The sequence below is a fragment of the Podarcis cretensis genome, assembly GCF_951804945.1.
Source record: "Podarcis cretensis genome assembly, chromosome: 5".
NCBI classification, from domain to species: domain Eukaryota; kingdom Metazoa; phylum Chordata; class Lepidosauria; order Squamata; family Lacertidae; genus Podarcis; species Podarcis cretensis.
The window spans coordinates 88245535-88266758 of record NC_137174.1 but is presented as its reverse complement, the minus strand read 5'-3'; the positions used below and the strand labels follow the sequence as shown (position 1 = coordinate 88266758).

At 42.8% G+C, this 21224-nt stretch overlaps 1 protein-coding gene across 9 annotated transcripts in view; it reads right to left on the bottom strand.

The window, feature by feature from the left end:
* Positions 1-3910: 3910 nt before the first annotated feature.
* ECT2 (epithelial cell transforming 2) overlaps positions 3911-21224 on the bottom strand; it is a 44752-nt gene continuing 27438 nt past the window's right edge. For all 9 annotated transcript variants that reach the window (XM_079977714.1, XM_079977706.1, XM_079977712.1 and 6 more), the window contains 6 exons: positions 20859-20978; positions 16625-16763; positions 13930-14084; positions 10143-10250; positions 9153-9299; positions 3911-5172 (listed from right to left, as the gene is read on the bottom strand). In XM_079977714.1, the coding sequence (XP_079833840.1) occupies positions 5083-5172; positions 9153-9299; positions 10143-10250; positions 13930-14084; positions 16625-16763; positions 20859-20978 (759 nt within the window). In that variant the 3' untranslated portion in view covers positions 3911-5082. The remainder of the gene's footprint in view (positions 5173-9152; positions 9300-10142; positions 10251-13929; positions 14085-16624; positions 16764-20858; positions 20979-21224) is intronic.

Sequence of the window (21224 nt, the reverse complement as noted above, 5' to 3'; positions counted from 1 at the left end):
GAAAGGAAAACCAGCTAGCCAAGTAGGGCCAAACTGAATCATTTCGAGCTTTGGAGAGGTTGTTGGTTATAATTATTATGATTATTATGATTATTATTTATACCCCACTCATCTGACTGGGTTTCCCCAGCCACTCTGGGTGGCTCTCAACATCATCATCATCATCATCATCATCATGCGATAAAACATCAAACATTAAAAACTTCCCTAAATAGGGCTGCCTTCAGATGTCTTTTAAAAGTCAGATAGTTGTTTATTTCCTTGACATCTGGTGAAAGGGCGTTCCACAGGGAGGGTGCCACTACCAAGAAGGCCCTATGAATAAGGGGTGTGCAAGCCAGTCGTTTCCAGCTAGTTCAGTTTTCTGCTTCTGACTTTAGATGCTGAAATGCTTAATAAACAAGAAAAAAGAAAAAGAAAATTCCGGTGTAAGAGCCCTTTTAGCGCATAGCAAAGGGCAGCTCTCTTAACTCCTGGGGATAGCTTATAAGCAACAGGTACTCTCACAACTGTTCCACCACCTCTGTTCAGAAAAGAACACAGATTAATCATCATAGTCCATAAATGCTTTAATAGCTTGCAGTGAGAATATATGCCTCTTCAAACAGCACTAGGAACTTTAAATAGAACCGAGTGACTGGAACAGTAGAGTACAGTGCTGACATAGGGAGAAAGATGTTTGCCTTTAAGGTCGTAACTAATTCCACCCTTCAACAAATCTCACCCATTTCATCAGGAGGGTTCCTAACCCTAAAAAGGCGACAATTTTAATAGCAGAATTTGTTACACTGCCAGACTGTGGGTAGGCAAACTATTTCAGCATTAAGAAGACTGCTCATTGTACGACAAGCCACAGTTTGCACATCATTAGCAGGTTTCTTTTTTTAAAACCCCCACAAAAAACTACTGCTATATAAGACTTCGTTTCTTGTCTCCCAGCACCGCACAACCTATTGTTAGAATGTAAAGCTTGAAGTTAAAACTTTTGTGCCACTTTGTGGAGCCAAGAAACAAATAAAGGTAAAGGTACTCCTGCCCGACAGGGCCAGTCGTGTCTGACTCTAGGGTTGCGCGCTCATCTCGCTCAAGCGGCCGGGAGCCGGCGCTGTCCGAAGACACTTCCGGGTCATGTGGCCAGCGTGACGAAGCTGCATCTGGAGAGCCAGCACCAGCGCCGCACACGGAAACGCCGTTTACCTTCCCGCTAGAAAGCGGTCCCTATTTATCTACTTGCACTTAGGGGTGCTTTCGAACTGCTAGGTTGGCAGAAGCTGGGACCCAACGACGGGAGCTCACCCCGCCACGGGGATTCGAACCACCGACCTTACGATCAGCAAGTCCTAGGCACTGAGGTTTTACCCACAGCACCACCCATGTCCCTAAGAAACAAATAGTCCTCTTCTTTTTGGCAGCTCCTGCCTTTAGAAAGCTGCCAGTCTATCCAACCTATCGTTGCCTTGCGTACTATTCTTTCACCGGAGCCATGCTGTTTTTAAATAGGTTATTTTAGAATGGCCCAAGAACCACACACCAAGTCCATGGGAGCTGAAAAGAAGATAAGAAATAGTTGGTGCAAAATACAATATATTGCAACAACAGTACCTAATAATATTACTATGCAGGCTTATTTCATGTGTTTTAACGCACAGTTGTTGCAATAGCTTTTATTTTTGTTAGCATTATTTTTAATATTGGCTTTCGGCTTGTGAAGGACTTTGGACTCCATTTTCCTGGTCTGCTTGTTTGGACTGTTGCTTTTTATATGTGGATGTGCTTGCTTTTCCTGTTTGTTGCAGATCTTGCTGGTTTGTCCGTTGGAGATTACAAGGCTAACTAGCTTTGGACCAGCTCAAAAATTACAGCAGTGAAACTCTGTGGTTGATATAAGAAATGGAACATCTCTTGTCCAAGAGTGGGGAAATCAAAAGCTCCATACCTGAGACTGTTACCTGAGGGGGGTTCCTGCGACTGACAAAGGGAATCTTTAACAAGTAGCCATGCTAGAATTTTTTTTTAGATCAAGGAGGATCTTTGTGATGGGGCTGTTACTTGACAGCAAGATTCCTCCAAGAATCTGGTGAGATGAGGGTCTGTTTAAAACACCACCTACTTTCCCTGGATTAACCTATTTTATCTTGCTCAAAAGGGATGTACTTGTTTTCTGTAATTTTTGCATCTCTTTCTCTTAACTCCATTTCTTCCTTTCATAAAATCAGATTCCACAAGGGTCTTCTAGCTCAACTCCCTGCAATGCAGGGATCTCAACTAAAGCATCCATGACAGATGGCCACCCAATCTCTGCTTAAAAACATCCAAGGAGAGTCCACCACCTTTTGAGGGAGTTTGCTTCACTGTTGAACAGCTCTTAAGTCTTTCTGATGTTTAGTCAGAATATTCTTATAACTTGAAGCCATTGGGTTTGGGCTTATGCATTGCATGTCTTTTCCATCGTAGTAAACTCTTCTCAAGTTTCATCATCTTGGTGTGTCCTCATATTTTAACACTCTGGAAGCTGCTGAGATCACGTAACACCGGTCCTGAAAGACTTACATTGGCTCCCAGTACGTTTCTGAGCACAGTTCAAAGTGTTGGTGCTGACCTTGAAAGCCCTAAACGGCCTCGGCCCAGTATAGCCCAGTGTTTCCACCCCCATCGTTCAGCCCAGACACTGAGGTCCAGCTCTGAGGGCCTTCTGGCAGTTCTCTCACAGCAAGAAGTGAGGTTACAGGGAACCAGGCAGAGGGCCTTCTCCATAGTGGCGCCCGCCCTGTGGAACACCTTCCCATCAGATGTCAAGGAAATAAACAACTATCTGAGTTTTAGAAGACATCTGAAGGCAGCCCTGTTTTTAATGACTGATGTCTTAATGTATTTTTAATCTTTTGTTGGAAGCTGCCAAGAGTGGCTGGGGAAACCCAGCCAAATGGGTGGGATATAAATTAAATTAAATTATTATTATTATTATTATTATTATTATTATTATTATTATTATTATTATTTATTATTATTATTGTTGCCCTATGCTACATTATGAGGCTTCAGAGAGACCCCAGGGGAAATTGGGAGGCTGACTGATAATGGGAAATAATTAACCCCTTGTCTGGTGGTAAGTAAAGGTAAAGGGACCCCTGACTATTAGGTCCAGTCGTGGCCAACTCTGGGGTTGTGGCGCTCATCTCGCTTTATTAGCCGAGGGAGCCGGCGTACAGCTTCCAGGTCATGTGGCCAGCATGACTAAGCCGCTTCTGGCGAACCAGAGCAGTGCATGGAAACGCCATTTACCTTCCCGTCGGAGCGGTACCTATTTATCTACTTGCACTTTGACATGCTTTCGAACTGCTAGGTTGGCAGGATGTCTGGTGGTAGCAAGTACTTAAAGGATAGAATGGTTGGCTAGTAGAGGGGTACACTCTACTAACCAGGAACTGCTGTTCCTCAAACAGCACACAGTCCAAGTGGGCTGGGTGATGGCAATCACAAGGTCTCATGGACTTTGTTTCTGTGCACTTTGAAGGCCCTACCCCTTCACATTTGGGCATTTTAGAATTGTGACATAGAAAAGCTTTGGCACTCACAATTACTGGGCAAGCAACCATAATGCCACAAAAGCTTTTCCATTCCCACCCAGTAGATTGTGTATTGTCATCTCTACAGCGCTGTTGTCTCCAGACCCTCATTCTTCTCTCTCTTTGAAGAAGGAATGAAGTTTAAGGAGCAATTCAACAGGGAGAGGATTTCATTGTTCAAAGTAAGTAGTAATAGACATGTCCTTGGTGAATTTTCCACTCTAAGAAATGCTCAAAATAGGCTGAATAGGATGCACGTTGTTTGCGTTGCTAGGATATTGCAAAAAGTATTCAGTGAACTTGGGAGGCTAGGATCTGCAGAGGTAAACATGAAAAATTAAAGATAAGCGACACAAACCACTCTATTTATTTACACAAGTTTCTGCCAGTATAGAATTTTAAAAGATACAAGTAGTAAAAAAAAAGTGGCACAGGTTACACTTATTAGTAGCAGTCAGTGGTTAAGAGAAAATGGGATATTAGAAATCCCACCCACTCCAACCCCCATATATGGACAGCAACAAACCAAGTTTATTGTATGCAGAAACTTAATTTTCAGAGAGAGTTTAGAAGTATAGTTTGAAAACTTGATATTTAAAAAGTTTAAGATGTGAGAAAATACTGTATAAAAAAAACCCTAAAGAAAACAAGGTGAACATTTTTATATGAAAGCCTTTGAATAATAAAAAAATAGCAGCTGTAGATATTGAAATCTACATTTTCATCTCCATACGAAATCTGTGCACAAAAACTAAGTATATTAAGAAATTGAAGTGTTACACTTGAGTTTTAGGTATAGCTTTTTTATATTAAAAAAAATGGTCCCCATTCAAAAATTATAAATACAATTTAGTACAGTGATTTTTCTAGGGGCTTCCACTTCAGGTGATTTTGCATTTTGTTGGGCAACAGTAAAACCTAGCAGCTAAAGAGCATCAGACCAACAGACATGTGGGCCAACCATTTGCATATTTCTACTAAACCACCGCCACCGATGCACTTTCATCATGCTTGAAGTATAATTTAGGCTTTTAAAAATAGATTTATACTTTAAACAGTAAGCAAGTGTTTCACTTTGGATATTGGTCTATGCAATGGTCAATTCGAACCGTCAGCCTCTAAACGTACAAACACTATTTTAAAAGCAAAATCCGTCATCCTCAGCCAGTGCGGGCATCAGTGAGCAACGTCTAAATATCTGCAGGCAGGTCCAACACTGGTTTATTCATAAAGTCACTGCGCAATGTTTACACTAAGCAGAATATTTCCATTATGCCAATAGGATGATTTGTGCAAAGGAATATGTTCTCTCCAAGCCAAGGTTGAGTTCTTCAGTTGTTTAGTAGGCACATCAGACAACTCTTGGTGATTAATTTAGTGTTATCTAAAACGCTTACTAATTCCCACTAAGTGCTAACTAAGTACCACCGTTCATGTCAGTAAATGGTCACTTCAAAAAGCGAGACCACTTTCCGTCAGTCAAAATTGTAAGTTGCAACTCCATTTCCTGTCCGTGTCATATTAAGTGAGTAGTTGACCGACTTAAAGTGTGACTCCTCTTTTCAAACACTGATGGCAGGTTGATCAAGGATGGAGAGTGGATGCCCTGTTCAAAGAAAAGAAGAAATATTAAGTGTATACATCTCCTGTGGAAGAAATACTTCTAATGTGTGCCTGGAAAAGGAGGGGGGGATTCAAGGGGATCACAAGGAAGGAGAGATCTTCCCCGCTTTAAAATCCAGGTTTTCAAAGTGTCAGCAAGTTAGGCGGACATACGTCTTCAGAAACACTATTGAGAGGTTGTGTGTGTGTTGCATTTCCATTAAGCAGCAGCTTCTCCAACTCAGCCTTTCGACATGTAAGGTTTTCTAATGTAGCCAAGCCTCAGGAGAAATAAAGATGAGGCACTGCTTTCTACTTAAACGTATGCAAGAGCAGTTCTGCCCTCGCTGCATTTTTGTGCCTTCAAAGTGGCGTCTAAAAGAAGGGCAAGAAAGATAGAAAAACCCTCTCAGACTATTATAAGATCGCTATACATTTTACAACTATATCACAATTATCCACAATCGCTATACAACCCAAAGGTTTTCCTTCTGGATAGGGCAAGCTTCAAGGTCATTTAAAAATATTGACAGCTTGCAGCAGGCAAAGTGTATTGTAATTGGTGCAAGAATATATTTTATAGGAGCTCCTAACCCCTCAAAAATAGTGCCCTGCAGGTCACTTTAGTCAAATGACTTCTTTTAGGATGTCCGGTTATCTTAGTAATTCTGCTACATACCCATTGCAAGAGATTGAAGGAATGGACAGAACTTCCAAATGTCAAAGCTACCTTTTTCTCAAGTAAATAGCCACATAGTTTTGTTTTATAAAAAAGCATATGTACCTTAAAATGCCAGAAAACATGGAAAGAAACCCAGAGCAAGATCAGTATCAGTGGTGACCATGCAAACACCATTAATTTGAATGAAGGAATTCAAGCATTTTGGGACAGAAGTGAAAGAGTGCTTAAGAGAGGCCCAGCACCTGGAAAATATTAGACTGTAGGCCTTATTTAAGGCCAGTCTCTTTGCCTCCGAGAAGTGCCCAACAAGGAGGTGGCAGAGCTCACTTTAGGCAGCCCTCTGGTCATCAGTCGCTTCCTCTCTGGTGGTGCTGATGACTGGGCAAGGACTGGGCAGGGAACAGGTGTTTAGGCTGTCAGAGCTGGAAGCAACTCTCCCTTCTACACCATGGGAAGCAGCTATCAGAGGCCGAGGCCTAGAGCTCGGGGAGTTCCCATCAACGGAGTTGGAACGCTGCACACTAACAAAGTGCTTAACTGGTTCACTTAAGCTGTATGTAGAAGCGCAGCGAGTAATCTAAAAACATTGTGGGAAGAGGGGAACGGAGAGTTAATCCACACATCGCATTCAGTCCAGATCTATCACGATCTCCCATTGTGCTTCTCCCTGTACCATTTTATTTTAGATTGAGGAAGAGCCTGGCTAGGCTGACAAGCCAAGGACAACGTACTAACTGCTTCCTTTGAGCCCTTCAGTCCAAGATGTGCTTGAACTGGATTTACCTTTCAGAGATTACGATGCTCCACCTGTATGACTAATCCCTCTGTTCTGTATTTCAGTAATTTATACCTTCCAAAACAAAAGTCTCTTTCAACCCAAGGACATTCTACTGCTGGGAAATGCCTGTTGTGTTGTAGAGTGGGAGAAGGCGGGGGCACCAAAGAAATTCTGGCTCTAAGAAGAGATCCGCAGGTGTATGACACCACCTAGTTTATATATCAAAGTACATCCAAATTATAAAGCACTCACTGTGCTTAAATTGCAAGAGTCGATATTTTTTTTTAATGGCACGATATGGCCTAGATTTCATCTTCAGTGGCTATCTCCATGTTTGCTCATTCATCTTCCATGAAAATACTTAGCAGTACGTGGAGTAAGCTGCATACTTCATTACAGTCATCATTGCAACAATAAATGCCAATATTACAAGTGAAGTGTCTATGAGTGGACCTAAAGCCAATAAAATTGACCAGTTTGGCAAAGGTCATTGGGTGAGCACACTGCAGAGACAAGGACTGAACTGGAGATTACTGGGCTTAAAGGTCAGTCTTAATCGGTCTCTATGCTACCCCTGCGATAGGAGTCATTAAATGATTTGGTCAACATTGCCATTTCAGGGATGACACAGGAACATGTTCAAAACCACCCAGCATATTCATCATGGCTGTATTGAGCCTTATCTCCCAGTTCAGAGACAGGTTCAGCCCAACAAATTGCCTGCACCTTTAGGAAAGAACTAGTTACTCATCTAACAATAGCCCCCTTTTCTTAACATCTACAGAGCTAACATCTGCATCCTTTCCTCTACTGGGCAAAAAAAATCTTTTGGAGTAGAGTCTGCAAAAATTCTATTCAAAGGCTTGCAGCACCCTCTGCTCCAAGAGGCTCACCCAGAGTACCAACATCATAATATCAGTATAAGTGGGTTGGGATCAGGTAAACTAAGTAGAGAACTGTGACATTTTATGGGTTTTGATGCAATAGAGCAGAGAAAAGAAGTTCCCCGCTCCCAACAGCTGCAGAACTATGTATGTTCTGGGAATGAGGTCTATCTATCCAGTTTAGAATGGCAGACACTGCCTGGCAGGATGGAAGCACCAAATTGTGTTTTCAAGAGATATTGAGCATTCCCATTTCAAGTGCTGTTATGGTGCAAGGACACCCTCTTAAGGTTATTTCCCTTATGGCCTGATGTAGAAAAGGAAAACTTGGCCGTGCTTGTTGTGGTTAGCGGAACAGTTCATCAGAGGAGAAAGCAGCCCTGCTGTGGAGACAAGGCCAGCCACCCTTCATTGGCTTCATTCACCTAGCACTGCTAGACGCCATCACAAAACATTGAACGCAACTCCTCCAAAGGGACTAACAGTCCAAATGTACATTTATCTATATGATTCAAGAGTGTCATTCCATCCCATGCTTTTGATTAATCTTTATAGCTGTAATATTTTTAACTACTCCTTGTCACTTTTCTGTTTTCTTTCTTTTTCTTTTCTAGGAAGCCCTTTTTTGCCAGAACGCATAACCACAAGACATTTAAAGGTAAAGGGATCCCTGACCATTAGGTCCAGTCGTGGCCGACTCTGGGATTGTAGCGCTCATCTCGCTTTATTGGCCGAGGGAGCCGGCATACAGCTTCCGGGTCATGTGGCCAGCATGACGAAGCCGCTTCTGGCGAATGAGAGCAGCACACGGAAATACTGTTTACCTTCCCACCGGAGCGGTACCTATTTATCTACTTGCACTTTGACGTGCTTTCAAACTGCTAGGTTGGCAGGAGCAGGGACCTCACAACGGGAGCTCACCCCGTCGCAGGGATTCAAACCACCGACCTTCTGATCGGCAAGCCCTAGGCTCTGTGGTTTAACCCACAGCACCACCCGCGTCCCTTACAAGACATTTAATAAGATCCAAATTCCCCAAAAGGAAGGCCATAGCTCAGTGTTCGAGAATCTGCTCAGGGTGCAGAAGGTTCTATGTTCAGACCCTGGCATCTCCAGATAGGGCTGGGATAGACCACATCTGAAACCCTGAAGAGCTGCTGCCAGTCAGTGCAGGCTATACTGAGTTGGGCTCAATCGCCTGATTCAGCATAAGGCAGCTTCCCATGCACCCTAGCCCACAACCCAACTTTTATCTACCAAAAAGGAATTTCCTGCACTCAGATTGTTCTCTCTTTCATGGCTGCAGAACCTCTGAGCACCTTCGTAGCTCAGTTTCTGAAACGTTTTGTTTTCTCAAATGTCTTTAATTGGTCACAAGAGAGCAGATTTTCTTCTGTAAGATACATTCCTCCCTATCTCCTCCAGGCATGCTCACTTCTGCCTGACATTTAGAGTGGATTTCTCTACTACAGTTGAGATCTTTTAATTACATTGACCACACAGGTGTTATGACTTCCAGAGAGAGATTAAAAGACATGATTACAATAAGCTTCATTATTGAAATAAGAACAGTGCAAGAGCCAGCCTCCCCACTCGGGGCTTTTATATTATTCAAGACTTCCTTGGGAAAAGTCACTTACAGCTAGCGATGAAGTGCTGGCAACGCGTCCTCCTAAGTAATTCTCACTAGCTGGGAAGAAAGTCCTTCCTTCGACGCTGCTGTGCGCCATCAATGCTCTCCGGAGCGCTCTCTTTGGTGTCTTGGAGAATGAGAATGCTCGTGTGACCTGCAGAGTTTTAAGAACCACGTTAAGTAAACTGTAGAAAGCCTGACCCTCCATGAATTTGCCTAATGTTCCTTTAAAGCCACCCAACCATCTTGTAAAGTCATCCAACCATCTTGTTCTCATTCATGCCTATTCCAGCCTCACACTTCATATCCCTAGCCAAACAACATTATATTACTTTTTTTCCCCCCAACACAAACCAACCAAGATTCTTAATGCACTTAAAAGACTAACACATTTATTATGGTGTAAGCTTCTGCGGACTAGAGCTCACTTCCTCAGATGCAGAATCAACATCTATATTGAGAGGAATGGGGGGGAGGAATCATACATCAAGAAACAGACATTCTGGATATAGAAAGGTGGGGGAACTGTAAATAGTGGAATCAAATGCCAAATAGTGGAAGTGACATAAAAGGCCCCTGTTTTCACTGTCAAAAACAAAAACCCAAAACTAACAAGGCCCTACCCCCCTCAGATTTGTCACAATTTGTTTCAACATGAAAAAGTTATGATCTTTTTTACTGGTGCCAAACTCTCAAACTCTGTGTTGGAATAGTAACACGTAAAAGATTGAGAGAAGACAACATACATCAGCTAAAAGCTCCTTACACAATTGAGGGCTACTGCACAATATACCTCTGGAAACATCTGTCAGTGGTTTACATTCATTCTCTCCTGATGCACGGAGCATGTGCAAGTGTCACATTTAGGCTCAAATATTCCAGTGCTATAAAACTTGTCACCAGGAAGGGAACTGAATGGGTTTTGCCCCCAAATGAAAAAGCTTGGTGCGAGGAGATAGCTTCAGAATAGCATTTCTTTATTAGTTAAACCTCATACCTTTTTGGATGTTTTTTTAATGGCCCGGGATGCCCTGCTCAGTGTGCTGTCCACATCCTTCGTGTTTACTTCAATGGAATCCGGATCAGTAGCGTAAATGAGATCTTCCTGCAGAGGAAAGAAGGCTTGAGAACTTACTCGAAGGCGAAGCCACCGTGAGAGTAAAAGATTCACGTTTCAAAAATCAACAGCAGACTTCAAATTCTCAGACACCGTCCTCAGATTCTCACTACCAAAGACAAAACTTTCCAGATAGGAGTTGCAAACCTTCAGAACTCTACTGCTTAGCCAGCAGGTAGGAAAAACAAAGAGCAAAATTAAAGGCTTTACTGCCACCATGTGGGGCATGGAAGTCAGTGTACACATCGCTATGAAAAAGCGAAGTCCCTTTAGTCTGGAAAAGGGAAAGTTTGTGACTTCAACTGACAAGGTGGCAACAATTCCTAAGTCCAGTCTTACCTAGTGATGGGGATCCCTCAACATTCAGAGTTTATTACAGCAGCTAAAATACACACCACTTCCTTTTTCAACAGCAGCACACTTTCAACCATGAAATGTTCCATGTTTTTAAGAAGTCTTAAAAGATATAGTGGTACCTTGGTAGTCAAACAGCTTGGCTCCCAAACAAATCAGCTCCCAAACGCCGTAAACCCAGAAGTGAGTGTTTGGGTTTGCGAATGTTTTTTGGAAGCCGAACATCTGACGCGGCTTCCGATTGAGTACAGGAAGCTCCTGCAGCCAATCGGAAGCCGTGCCTTGGTTTTCGAACAGTTTCGGGAGTCAAATGGACTCCCTGAACAGATTCAGTTTGAGAACCAAGGTACCACTGTAGTTAGCTCTGCCAGGAAAAAGCCTATTCAAAGACAGCTCTTTTGTACATTTAGGAGTCGAATCCTAAGTACAGTCAGAAGAATCCGATATAATGGACTTGTACATGGTTTCAGCTTGACAACAACTGTGTGTTTTTCATACGTAGGGCAATGCTGTGCTTTTAGCTCCATCCCCAACATCACACCAGGACAGCTGGGTGTCCTGACCACAGAGAACTCTTACACACGAGCAAGAACTTGTGCATTGCTCTTTTTCAGACAACTGCAAAAAATGCAGTTGTTAAAGGAATCGGGCAAGGCTAAAAACACAAACCAGTGAATAAGACATTGCCCTACACCAAAGCAGTAGACACATAGAATACTATATAAAACAATGTCTTTCGTTGAATAAATTCCCTTGGAGCACTTGCAACCCTAAATCAGCTCCACTGAAATACAGAATGTTTAGAATTGGGGTGTGTTGTGAGTAATATGCAAACCAAACGGCACCTTATGATAGGTTTATTCTCTGGAACCACTGAGTGACAGAGTCCCAGTGCCACATTCTTTTACTTTTGTAAGCATAGACATGCACAACTGACATTAGGCAATCGTCTTTCCCTAGAAGAATGAATCAATCAAGTGATCACCCAAAGCCTAATGGTGAACATGCAGGATCTGCTGGAAATAAAATAATTGTTTAACACACACACATTCTGTCTTCTCCCAACAGACATCAAGGCAGCCATCAACAACAAATTAAAAGAATGATTGCTTTGCTCAAAGCTATTTGATTAAATTATTTTAATGGTACTTTTTATTTTGCTGTTTTAGCGTTTTTATAAAACAAGAGAGATAGTTAACATTCACGGCCCAACAGGCTTGCTGGAAAAGATGACTTACTATGCCATTTAATGTATGCTACCTCATACTAAACAGGTGGGCAGGCAAAGCAGATCTCTATATAACACTATTTATTAGGGGTGATTACTGGCAACAAAATTCACCTTGTATTGGCAGCGTCTGCAAGCAACCCAATCTGCTCTGAATCCACAATGAATAATTGGATTCATTATTTCAGGTTTTCAAATCTGATCTGTTAGATCCCAAGTTCTGTTTCACACCCACTGACTATATGGGGAATCTAAAAACTGTTGTAGCATTCCAAAAAAAAAAAAAAAAAAAACCTTCACATAAGTGGGTGAAAATTGTAGGCAAGGGAGCCCCTTCAGAGTGCATTAAGCCTGCCAAATTTCAGGCAGAGCCATCCAGCGGTTTTTTGCGGGGACTCCTTAAATAAATAAAGACCTCTTAAGCTTTATTTTCTGCCAGAATTAGCTGCGAACTGCAGGCATGAATGCCCCTTCTGAGAGCATGAAGCCTGTCAAATCTCAGAAAAAATAGGTGCACAGGAGCAGACTTTCCCATTTTGGAGTGGGGAAATACAAATCATTTTTGTATTTTATTTTTTATTTTATTTTTTGTGGGAAATCAAGTTTGAAAGCTGGGAGGCATGAGGAAGCTGGCCCTGGGTGGGAAACCAGCAGAAGTGCAGACAAGCAGGTTACTTGTTATGAAAAAGACTAACTGGGAAAGAAGCAGGCTGACACAATAACCTAACTCCATATTCAAAACAAAAAAATTCCTTCCAGTAGCACCTTAAAGACCAACTAAGTCAGTTCTTGGTATGAGCTTTCGTGTGCATGCACACTTCTTCAGATACACTGAAACAGAAGTCACCAGACCCTTCTATATAGTGAGAAGGTGGGGAGGGGTATTACTCAGAAGGGTGGTGGGATTGGGTGATTGGCAGATAGCTGTGATGAGCCTGTTGACGACTCTTAATGACTGCAATAGGTCTACCTATCTACCTATCTGTAACTAACGGCTACCTATCTGTAACTAACTCCATATGTCCTGCTATTATAGCCAAAGCTCAGAGAAAGATGGCCCACATGGAGAGGTTTATTTACTTCAACATCATTCCCCCCCTCCCAATCACCGACTGGAGTGATTCAGAAAAAGAATTCACTTTGATTAAAAGTTTGGCCTGTCTAGTTTGGCCTGTCTAGCAAAACAAGATATCCCCGCACCCTACCCCACCCTTCCAAAGCTCTGGGCAGCTTGGTTTCGTTTCTCATAAAAGAAAAAAGGGCCCTGTGCACCTATTTTTCTGAGGTTTATCAGGCTTCATCTTGTAGGGCGGGGGAGAGAAGCCCCAAAGTGAATCAGCTTAGGAGGTCCCTGACCCCCCAAAATATAGCTTGTTAACAGCACGGCCCAACTTGGAAACATGAAATCATGGGCCACATCACTCCAATTCACCTCCTTATTTGGAGTATGCACAGAGCTGCTACACACCCCTATTTAAGTGCAACAGTGCACTCCAAACACAGATGTGCTGCACCTGTTACAGCAATAACTCCAGGCAAGCATGCCATGCAAACAAGAGCATTGCTCTTCTTCGTACGGTTTTGATTCTTACCTGGAAGTTAAGTGCCATTTAACTCACAAGGGGTCTTTTCTGAATCCAAACATGTTGAGCTGTGGCTCTGTGGACAGCACTACCAGGCACCTCCTGCCCCTGAACTGTGCCAGGGGGGTGTTCTAGGAACAACTGTTTAATAACTGGGGGCCGAGCTTTGATTTTGATTTTCCTCTTCCCTCCCTGCCCCTTTCCCCTATTGTGTTGCATGTTTTTAGATTGTAAGCCTGCAAGTAAAGACTGCTTTGTTCTGATTGTATGTAACCCACTTTGAGAGGCTTTCTTGGCTGAAGCTCACCGAGTACAGATACAGTCTCCAAGAGATTACAGCCTTGAGAAGTTGTCCCATCTTGCAGACCTTTGCCACAAGACATGCTACCAGTGGGCCTGTTAGTTCTGGCATAGCCATCTGACATAGATCTCTTAAACCTCTACACATTTAAAACAGATTCAAGGTACAACCCCCTCATCAGCTCTGATATCAAGAACTTACAGCATCTGCTTTGCATATCGTGTTGGCTACGTGCCGGCACAGCATCTTCAGCCAGTTCTCCTTGGGAGGTTCCTCAGTCGTTATCTGGAAGCTGAACAACAAGTTGCTCTGCTCGGTCGGTGGTCGCACAACTAACGCAAATGCTTTGTGGCACTCTGCAAACAACAGCAACAGATCAGTCAACAATCTGAGCAACTCGCTATTAGAGGAAGAAGGGAGCATGGACGACTGAGTATTGTCCTAGGGTCAGCACAAGAACCAAAGTTTAGAAGCCTGAATATCAAAGAAGCGGGCAGGCCATCTCCGCACAGAACTGACTCTTCATATATTCATCTCAGCAGCGTCTCCCCATTTCAGCTGCCATGTGTGTGGGCTACAGAAGGAAGTCTAAAAACACATCCTGCACATTGCAATGGAGAACCAGTGCACAGGACTTCTAACACTTGAGAAAACACATGTTGGACATAAGGTGGGTCAGTTTTCCCGCCCATAGAAAACAAGGGGATGAGGTTCAACAAAGGTCTTTAAGCAGTAGCGAAGCTCCAAGATGCTTTATTTAACCATTACAGGTCTGCCGTCACCAAAACAAGGTACAGCATCTCGGGGGACAGTGAAGTCTACAAAGCCGTGTGAGCAGAATAAAGATTCAGAAGATAAATATCCACATTCAGCCACAACAAAGAAGACACTGCACAAAATTCGGAAGCAAGAGGCGAAAGGCATTGCCACGCCTTCAGTGACAAAGGTCCAAACCTTTCAACCTCACTATATAACCACAGTAGTGTATGATGCTTTTAAAAGACCCTGTGTTTTGCAGTTATGTTCTGGCTTTTGAGCACTGTTACTGCTCGGGCATGGGAGAATACCTAGTGAAATTATCCGGCCTGGTATTGCTTGTATTCAGGGATTATTTCTTTCGACAACTCACATAACATTTTAAATACAAATTGTTCTAATCTGCCTAAGGACCTTAGAGTGAAGGGAAGGTAAATCAAGGTATTTGAATGGTGTGGTAAACGTAGAACAAAATGAAATTTAGGGATCAGGAAAGAGCCAGAGCCTATTAGAACAACAATCAGCAGAAAAAGGAGGGGTCATCGAGGAGGACTGTGCTTCAAAATATTAAGACTGAGAACAATGTGGAAAAAGCCCCCTGTGTGATTATAGAAAAAAGAATGGTCAAATAAAACAAGATAGAGAGTTATACCAGTGACTGACTGATCGAGAGAGGAGATTGTCAATATCAGGATTGGAAAATTGTGAAGTAATTTGTGAAGATAACAGAAAGATGGCCATTTAGCTCTTGAAATCCAGAACAGGGGAAGTCCCATTGTAATTAATTAATTGGGATTATATAATTAACTATATTGTTTTTTGTTTTTGAATGTGGAAATATTTGGTTTGATTTGTTATTAATATGAAAGTTTTTTTTTACAAAATGGAAAATGAATAAAAATTATTTACAAAAAGAAAAAAGGAAAGAGCCATAGGATTTTGTGCATAACTTTCCACCGCCTATGAACTAAAGTCGCCTCTCCACCTTATTTCCCTCTCCTTCAATCACAGCCAGGTCACGAAGGTTTGGCTTGGAGTGCAAGAGCGAGTGCCTGGCCCAAGGTCACCCACCAGCCTTCATGGCCTAACAGGGACTTGAACCAAGTTCTTCCTCTTGCTAGGCCAATACTCTCTACCAGGTGTGGGGAACTTTTGGCACTCCAAATGTTAAAAGACTACAGCTCCCATGAGTCTCAGCCAGCAATATCAATCGGCAGGGATGACGGGAGCAGAAGTTCAGGAGAAAGGAGAGCCAGTGATTTTCCATACCTGCTCTATACCATGCTGGCTTTTTTACATGCAATCGCCAAGCTAAGTTAAAATGAACCTGGGAATGCTCTTAAACCCACTTTGCAACCCTGACTTAAAACAGCATTGTTGAGATGACGACAATAAGGCTCATTCTTATCCAGGATGGCAACTGTTAAGGTTTCATGTCAAACCCAGGCAGAGTGGATATTTGCAGATAGGGAAGGTGTACATAACCCTTAGCTTCCTCCTTAACTTCAGTTAGCTTTAAGTTTGTACCAGGCAGGTCTGCACAGAGGCTGACCTTGATGCAGAACACTATTTCTGAAGTTACAGGAAGAGAATCTTTCCAGAACCCTAGAATGATGCTCTGCCACACATCGTTGCAGAGTCTGCACATGCAGGAAATTAAGAAGATTATAATGCTCTCTACAGAAGGAAGCCACACTGATTTCAGTGAAACATGCAGGCATATAAATGATAGTCTAGAGAAAGTTACACAAGCCTGCTGAAGGATCTTAAGACAGAACTGTGGGTTTAACTCCTGTTTAAGTTTCAAGTGCCAGTCATATCAATCTTTGTTCTTAAAAGGTTAATACGCCCACATGCGAAGCTTTATTTTTAGATAAAGCTTTCTGCCAAGGCACATGGAAACACTCGCTGAAGGGCTGTGAGCTCTGAAAGCCTTGAGTGATTTTCTCCAACTCCTGACATTTGACCATCTTCTCTCACTGCTCCTTTTAATGGTTACTTCCAGCTCCCTGGCCCCCAGGTGAAACCTCTTTGGAAGGTATCTTGTTATTCAGCTGTGCCAAAACATATCAGCGTTTGAAGTCCATCACTCTGCATTATTAGTCCTCAAAAATCCACATTCCACTGCCAATGTTCATACCTTCTGTCTCTCGGATGTCTAGTACTTTCTTGATCTGAGACAGGGGCATGAGGATTATGTGCTTGAGACAGGCTGGTGGCCTGGTATGCCCATGAGGACTCTTGAAGCCACCAATGACTTTGTGCCGTTTCCTTGCAATCTGTTGGGGGGAAAAGTAAAGAAAAGAAGCATGGAAAGAACCAGCTCCTATATCCCCAGAAACATTTAAACTGAAAGTTCGGTGACAGCTTCTGAAAATCCTAAACAATTCCAACATACAGATTCATGTTTCTATTGCAAAATATTCACTATTTTCCCCTGACAGACAGTCAGTTTTTATGTTCACTTGAAAAACCACATGCTGAATTCTGCATTCTTCTTTTGTCTTGTACAGTGGTGCCCCGCAAGACGAATGCCTCGCAAGACGAAAAACTCGCTAGACGAAAGGGTTTTCCTTTTTTCGAGGTGCTTCGCAAGACGAATTTCCCTATGGGATTGCTTCGCAAGATGAAAACGTCTTGCGGATTTGCTTCCTTTTTCGTAAAACCATTAATACCCTGGCAATCCGCGCTCCGCAAGACGAAAAAATCGCAAGACGAAGCGACTTGTGGAACGAATTAATTTCGTCTTGCGAGGCACCACTGTACTTGTAAAATGATCCAGAATTGCATTATGGATAGTAAAGGTGTGTTGTACCAGGCACTTGTAAATAAAGGGTACTCGCTTCCACCCAGAAGTAGATACATTTTGAATTAAGTCTCCTCAATTGTGAAAGGACCTTGCAAGCAAGCATATATGCTGCTGTGAAGCTATGAGCCCAGTTCATGCACTGCACTATTGCACTCTATGCTGTAAGCCACCCAGAGTGGCTGGGGAAACCCAGCCAGATGGGTGGAGTATAAATAAATAATAGTAATAATAATAAAGCAACTAGGGTTTAATGTGAACAAGTTTATAGACAACAAATGAGGAGAGAGCCCAATTGAAACAACTTTTTTGCAGCAATTCCTTCATCCAGGGAGACTTAATAAGAACAGATCTTCAGCCTAAAATACAAAGGAACTGGGAGCAAGCAAAAGGCAACAATGAAGCCAAAAGTAAATGGAACACATGCAAGCCAGGCAGCTCAAAGAACGTAGACCAGCTTCCAAATTAAGAGCAGCATCATTACATTATCACATCTAGGCATTCCAAATATAGATTCAAAACCTTGAGAACTTTAAGGACTGCCTCCGTATGTCATATGTCTTCATAGGAGGCCCCATTATTGCATCTCACATGGCTGGAGAATATGAAAGCCTTGGCATTTCTGATATAGGCAGCCTGGCTGCAAAACTTCCTATCCTGAGACTATGTCTAGCTCTTTCACTTTGAGTCCTCCAAGCTCATACTGTCTAGATGTTGGGTGTCTAAACCCCAGCTTTGGGTCCACCAATTTTGGCAACTGGGGGTGGGGAGTAGACATAGCATTGAGGTGGGTAGAGAGATTTAAAGCTCTCCATCAGAGTACTGGGTTGGGATGCAAAACACCCACAACTCAATCAACAGAGCAACCATTTCATGAGTGGGGCAAGGGTGACAGCTCCCATCTGATCTGCACAGCTGTGTGCCGTGTGTGCATACACAAGGGTATGGGGTAGCTACACCCACTAGAGCCATGCAGCCCCCAGAAAGCTGGCCAAAGATGAATGTGGCTCTCCAGCACCCCCCAAAAAAGGTTAATCATCCCCAATATAGACACATACATCTCAGTTGGACACTATCTGTACCTGGCATCTGCTTGCTGATTTGCTAAACTTGTTGCTGCTTTGTGTTTTTGAGATTTTATTGATATTGCCTTTTACTATAGTTTGCCTTTGTGAAGCTCCTTCTCAAAAAGCAGAAAAGGGCAAGACAAAAATATTTTTACATGATAGCATACGGGATAGACAAGGATTGATTGACTGATTTTGTTTGACACAAAGTAAAAGCAGATTTAGAAAACTGGATTCTGCAACCAAACAACACATTATACACAGCCCAGCTACAATCTTGACAACTGCAGCTCCATGGGCCACGGTTGAAGTCTTTAAAGCCCTAAACGGCCTCGGGCCAGTATACCTGAAGGAGAGTCTCCACCCCCATCATTCAGTCCGAACACTGAGGTACGGCGCCAAGGACCTTCTGGCAGTTCCCTCACTGCAAGGTTACAGGAAACCAGGCAGAAGGCCTTCTCTGTAGTAGCTCCCGCCCTGTGGAACGCCCCCCCCCCCCATCAGATGTCAAACGAATAAAATCTGACGTTTACAAGACATCTGAAGGCAGCCCTGTTTAGGGAAGTTTTTTAATGACTGGTGTTTTAATGTATTTTTAATCTTTTGTTGGAAGCCACCTAGAGTGGCTGGGGAAACCCAGCCAGATGGGCAGGGTATATGTAATTATTTTTTTTATTTATTATTATTATTATTATTATTATTATTATTATTATTAAAACCCACTGGCCAAGGGCAAGGTTCAAGCTAACTTGTGGCTATTGAAGACAAATTTTTAAGCAGAGTTCCACATCCCTGGTGTTGCAAATTGTACAGACTACAATGAACTGTGTGCTTTATGGCCTCCCCCATGCTAGACTCAAGCCTCTGAAACTTGATTAGTTTCTTTTCCCCTAGCTCAGTATCTTTCCAACAGCAATTACAGGTTATACTGCTTGTGTGGACACTTTACGCACACATTTTGTATAGCTTAAGCAGAAGCAAAACAGACTTACCTGGCACAGCCATGTTATTTATTCACATTAAATATAAATAAGCCCCACGAGAACTTTGTGCGCCGCTGAGCCACTGTCTTGAGAACTTGAAACAAATGCCAGGATTCTAAGCGGCGCCAAGAGACCAACCGATTTTGATGAGCTACCACTAGAGTAACCAAGCTGCATCAATCCCAAAGATGTGAAAAGCAATCTTCTTTTGCTTGCATCGCATCAAGTGGACATTAGGGATGGGAAGACAGCAGAGAAGGACGGCAAAAAGAAGGCTGCGGGGGAGATTTAAAGCAGCTCTCTTTTCAGGTTAACAAGTACTCAGCTACAGAAATGAGACACTGGTTTAATCCAAATATGGAGGTGCAAGAAGCCAACACTTGACAAAAGCATCAGCCAACTAGACTGGAGGAAACAATGAACCCAGCAATAGTTTCCTCACTTGACACAGATTGTAACCTTACGTATGCTTACCTGGGAGTAAAGCCCCATTGAACACAGTGGGTTGTATTTCTATGTAAATATGCATGGGATCATGCTGAGTTTTGTAAATAAGGTGTAGGAGGTGCTGCTCCTACATGCAACAGACCAATAAAACTGCCTTGGTTGTAATACTGCAATTTTAAAGAGCTCAGGGTTAACTATGAGGGGAGATCCAGTCAGATGAGGTTGTAGTTCGAATCAAAGAATGGTAGAGGTAGAAGGGACCACACAGGTCATGTAGTCCAACCCTCTGCAATGCAGAAATTTTTTCCCTAAAGTGGTGTTTGGACCCATGACCCTGAGATGCTGTACCAAGTTACTCCAGAGCTGCTACTGAAGGAATGGGTTTCCCAAACCCAAAACTGACTGTGCAGGCAAGAGCTCAAGTTAAAGCATTTTAGCTAAGGAAAAATAGGGATTTTGGTGCTGTTTCAAACTGCCTGCACAGTCAGTTTTGGGTTTGGGAAACCCATTCCTTCACTACTACCACCTCAAGAAAATGTACAGATGGCAACCAACTGATCAGCAAGATGCAAGTTTATTCAACTTGTCTAATTTATACAGGTTACAGAATTCAGCCTCTTGCGGAAGAATTTTCTAGGGCACAGCTCTGGTCGTAAGTCAATAACCCATATGATGCCTGCGTACTACATTTCTGCAAGAATTCATGTCGGGGGAGGAATTACTCAAAGGCCTCTCTGCTTGCTTCTCAGTGGCAGCATCTCTCCTGCAGCAAATATTTCACTACTAATAGTAAGACATGGCAGCAGAAAGTTGCTCTGTCTTCTCCACTAATCCCCGTATCAAGCTACCAACCATTAAGTCCGCAGAAATAAAGTGTTCCTTGTTGACAGTTTGTGCAGTGGTTCTTACCAACTGACTGAGTGGCACATATAGCGTAAAGCTTTCTGTCAAGACCAAAAAAAAGTGTTCCCGTCGTCCTTCGTAGGTTGCAAGTATTTGGATTACTATTTATTCCTCTGGGTTGCAAGTCATTCCAGAATGTCACAGCCAAATGAATATCTATAGACTTACCTCCAGGCAGTCGTTAAAAAGGAACAGGGTGACCTGCTCCCCTCTGTCACAGAGGTCGTCACCAAGCGCAACTGTTTCCAACCGCTGAATTAGACTTCGGTGAGATGACAAGAGATTGGCCTGTGGGGTATAGGAGAAGCTCATTTAAAAAAGAGAACAGAATAGTTCAGGAAGGTGCTTTGTCACCACGAAATAAAATTAAACAGAGCAGACTTTTAACCTAAAAGATCTGTATAACATTCAAAAACCTGCTGGACGGTAATATTTATGCTATTCTGCAGATTAGATTTCACAGCAGGTAACATTGCGGGTGGCGCTGTGGTCTAAACCACTGAGCCTAGGGCTTGCTGATCGGAAGATCGGCGG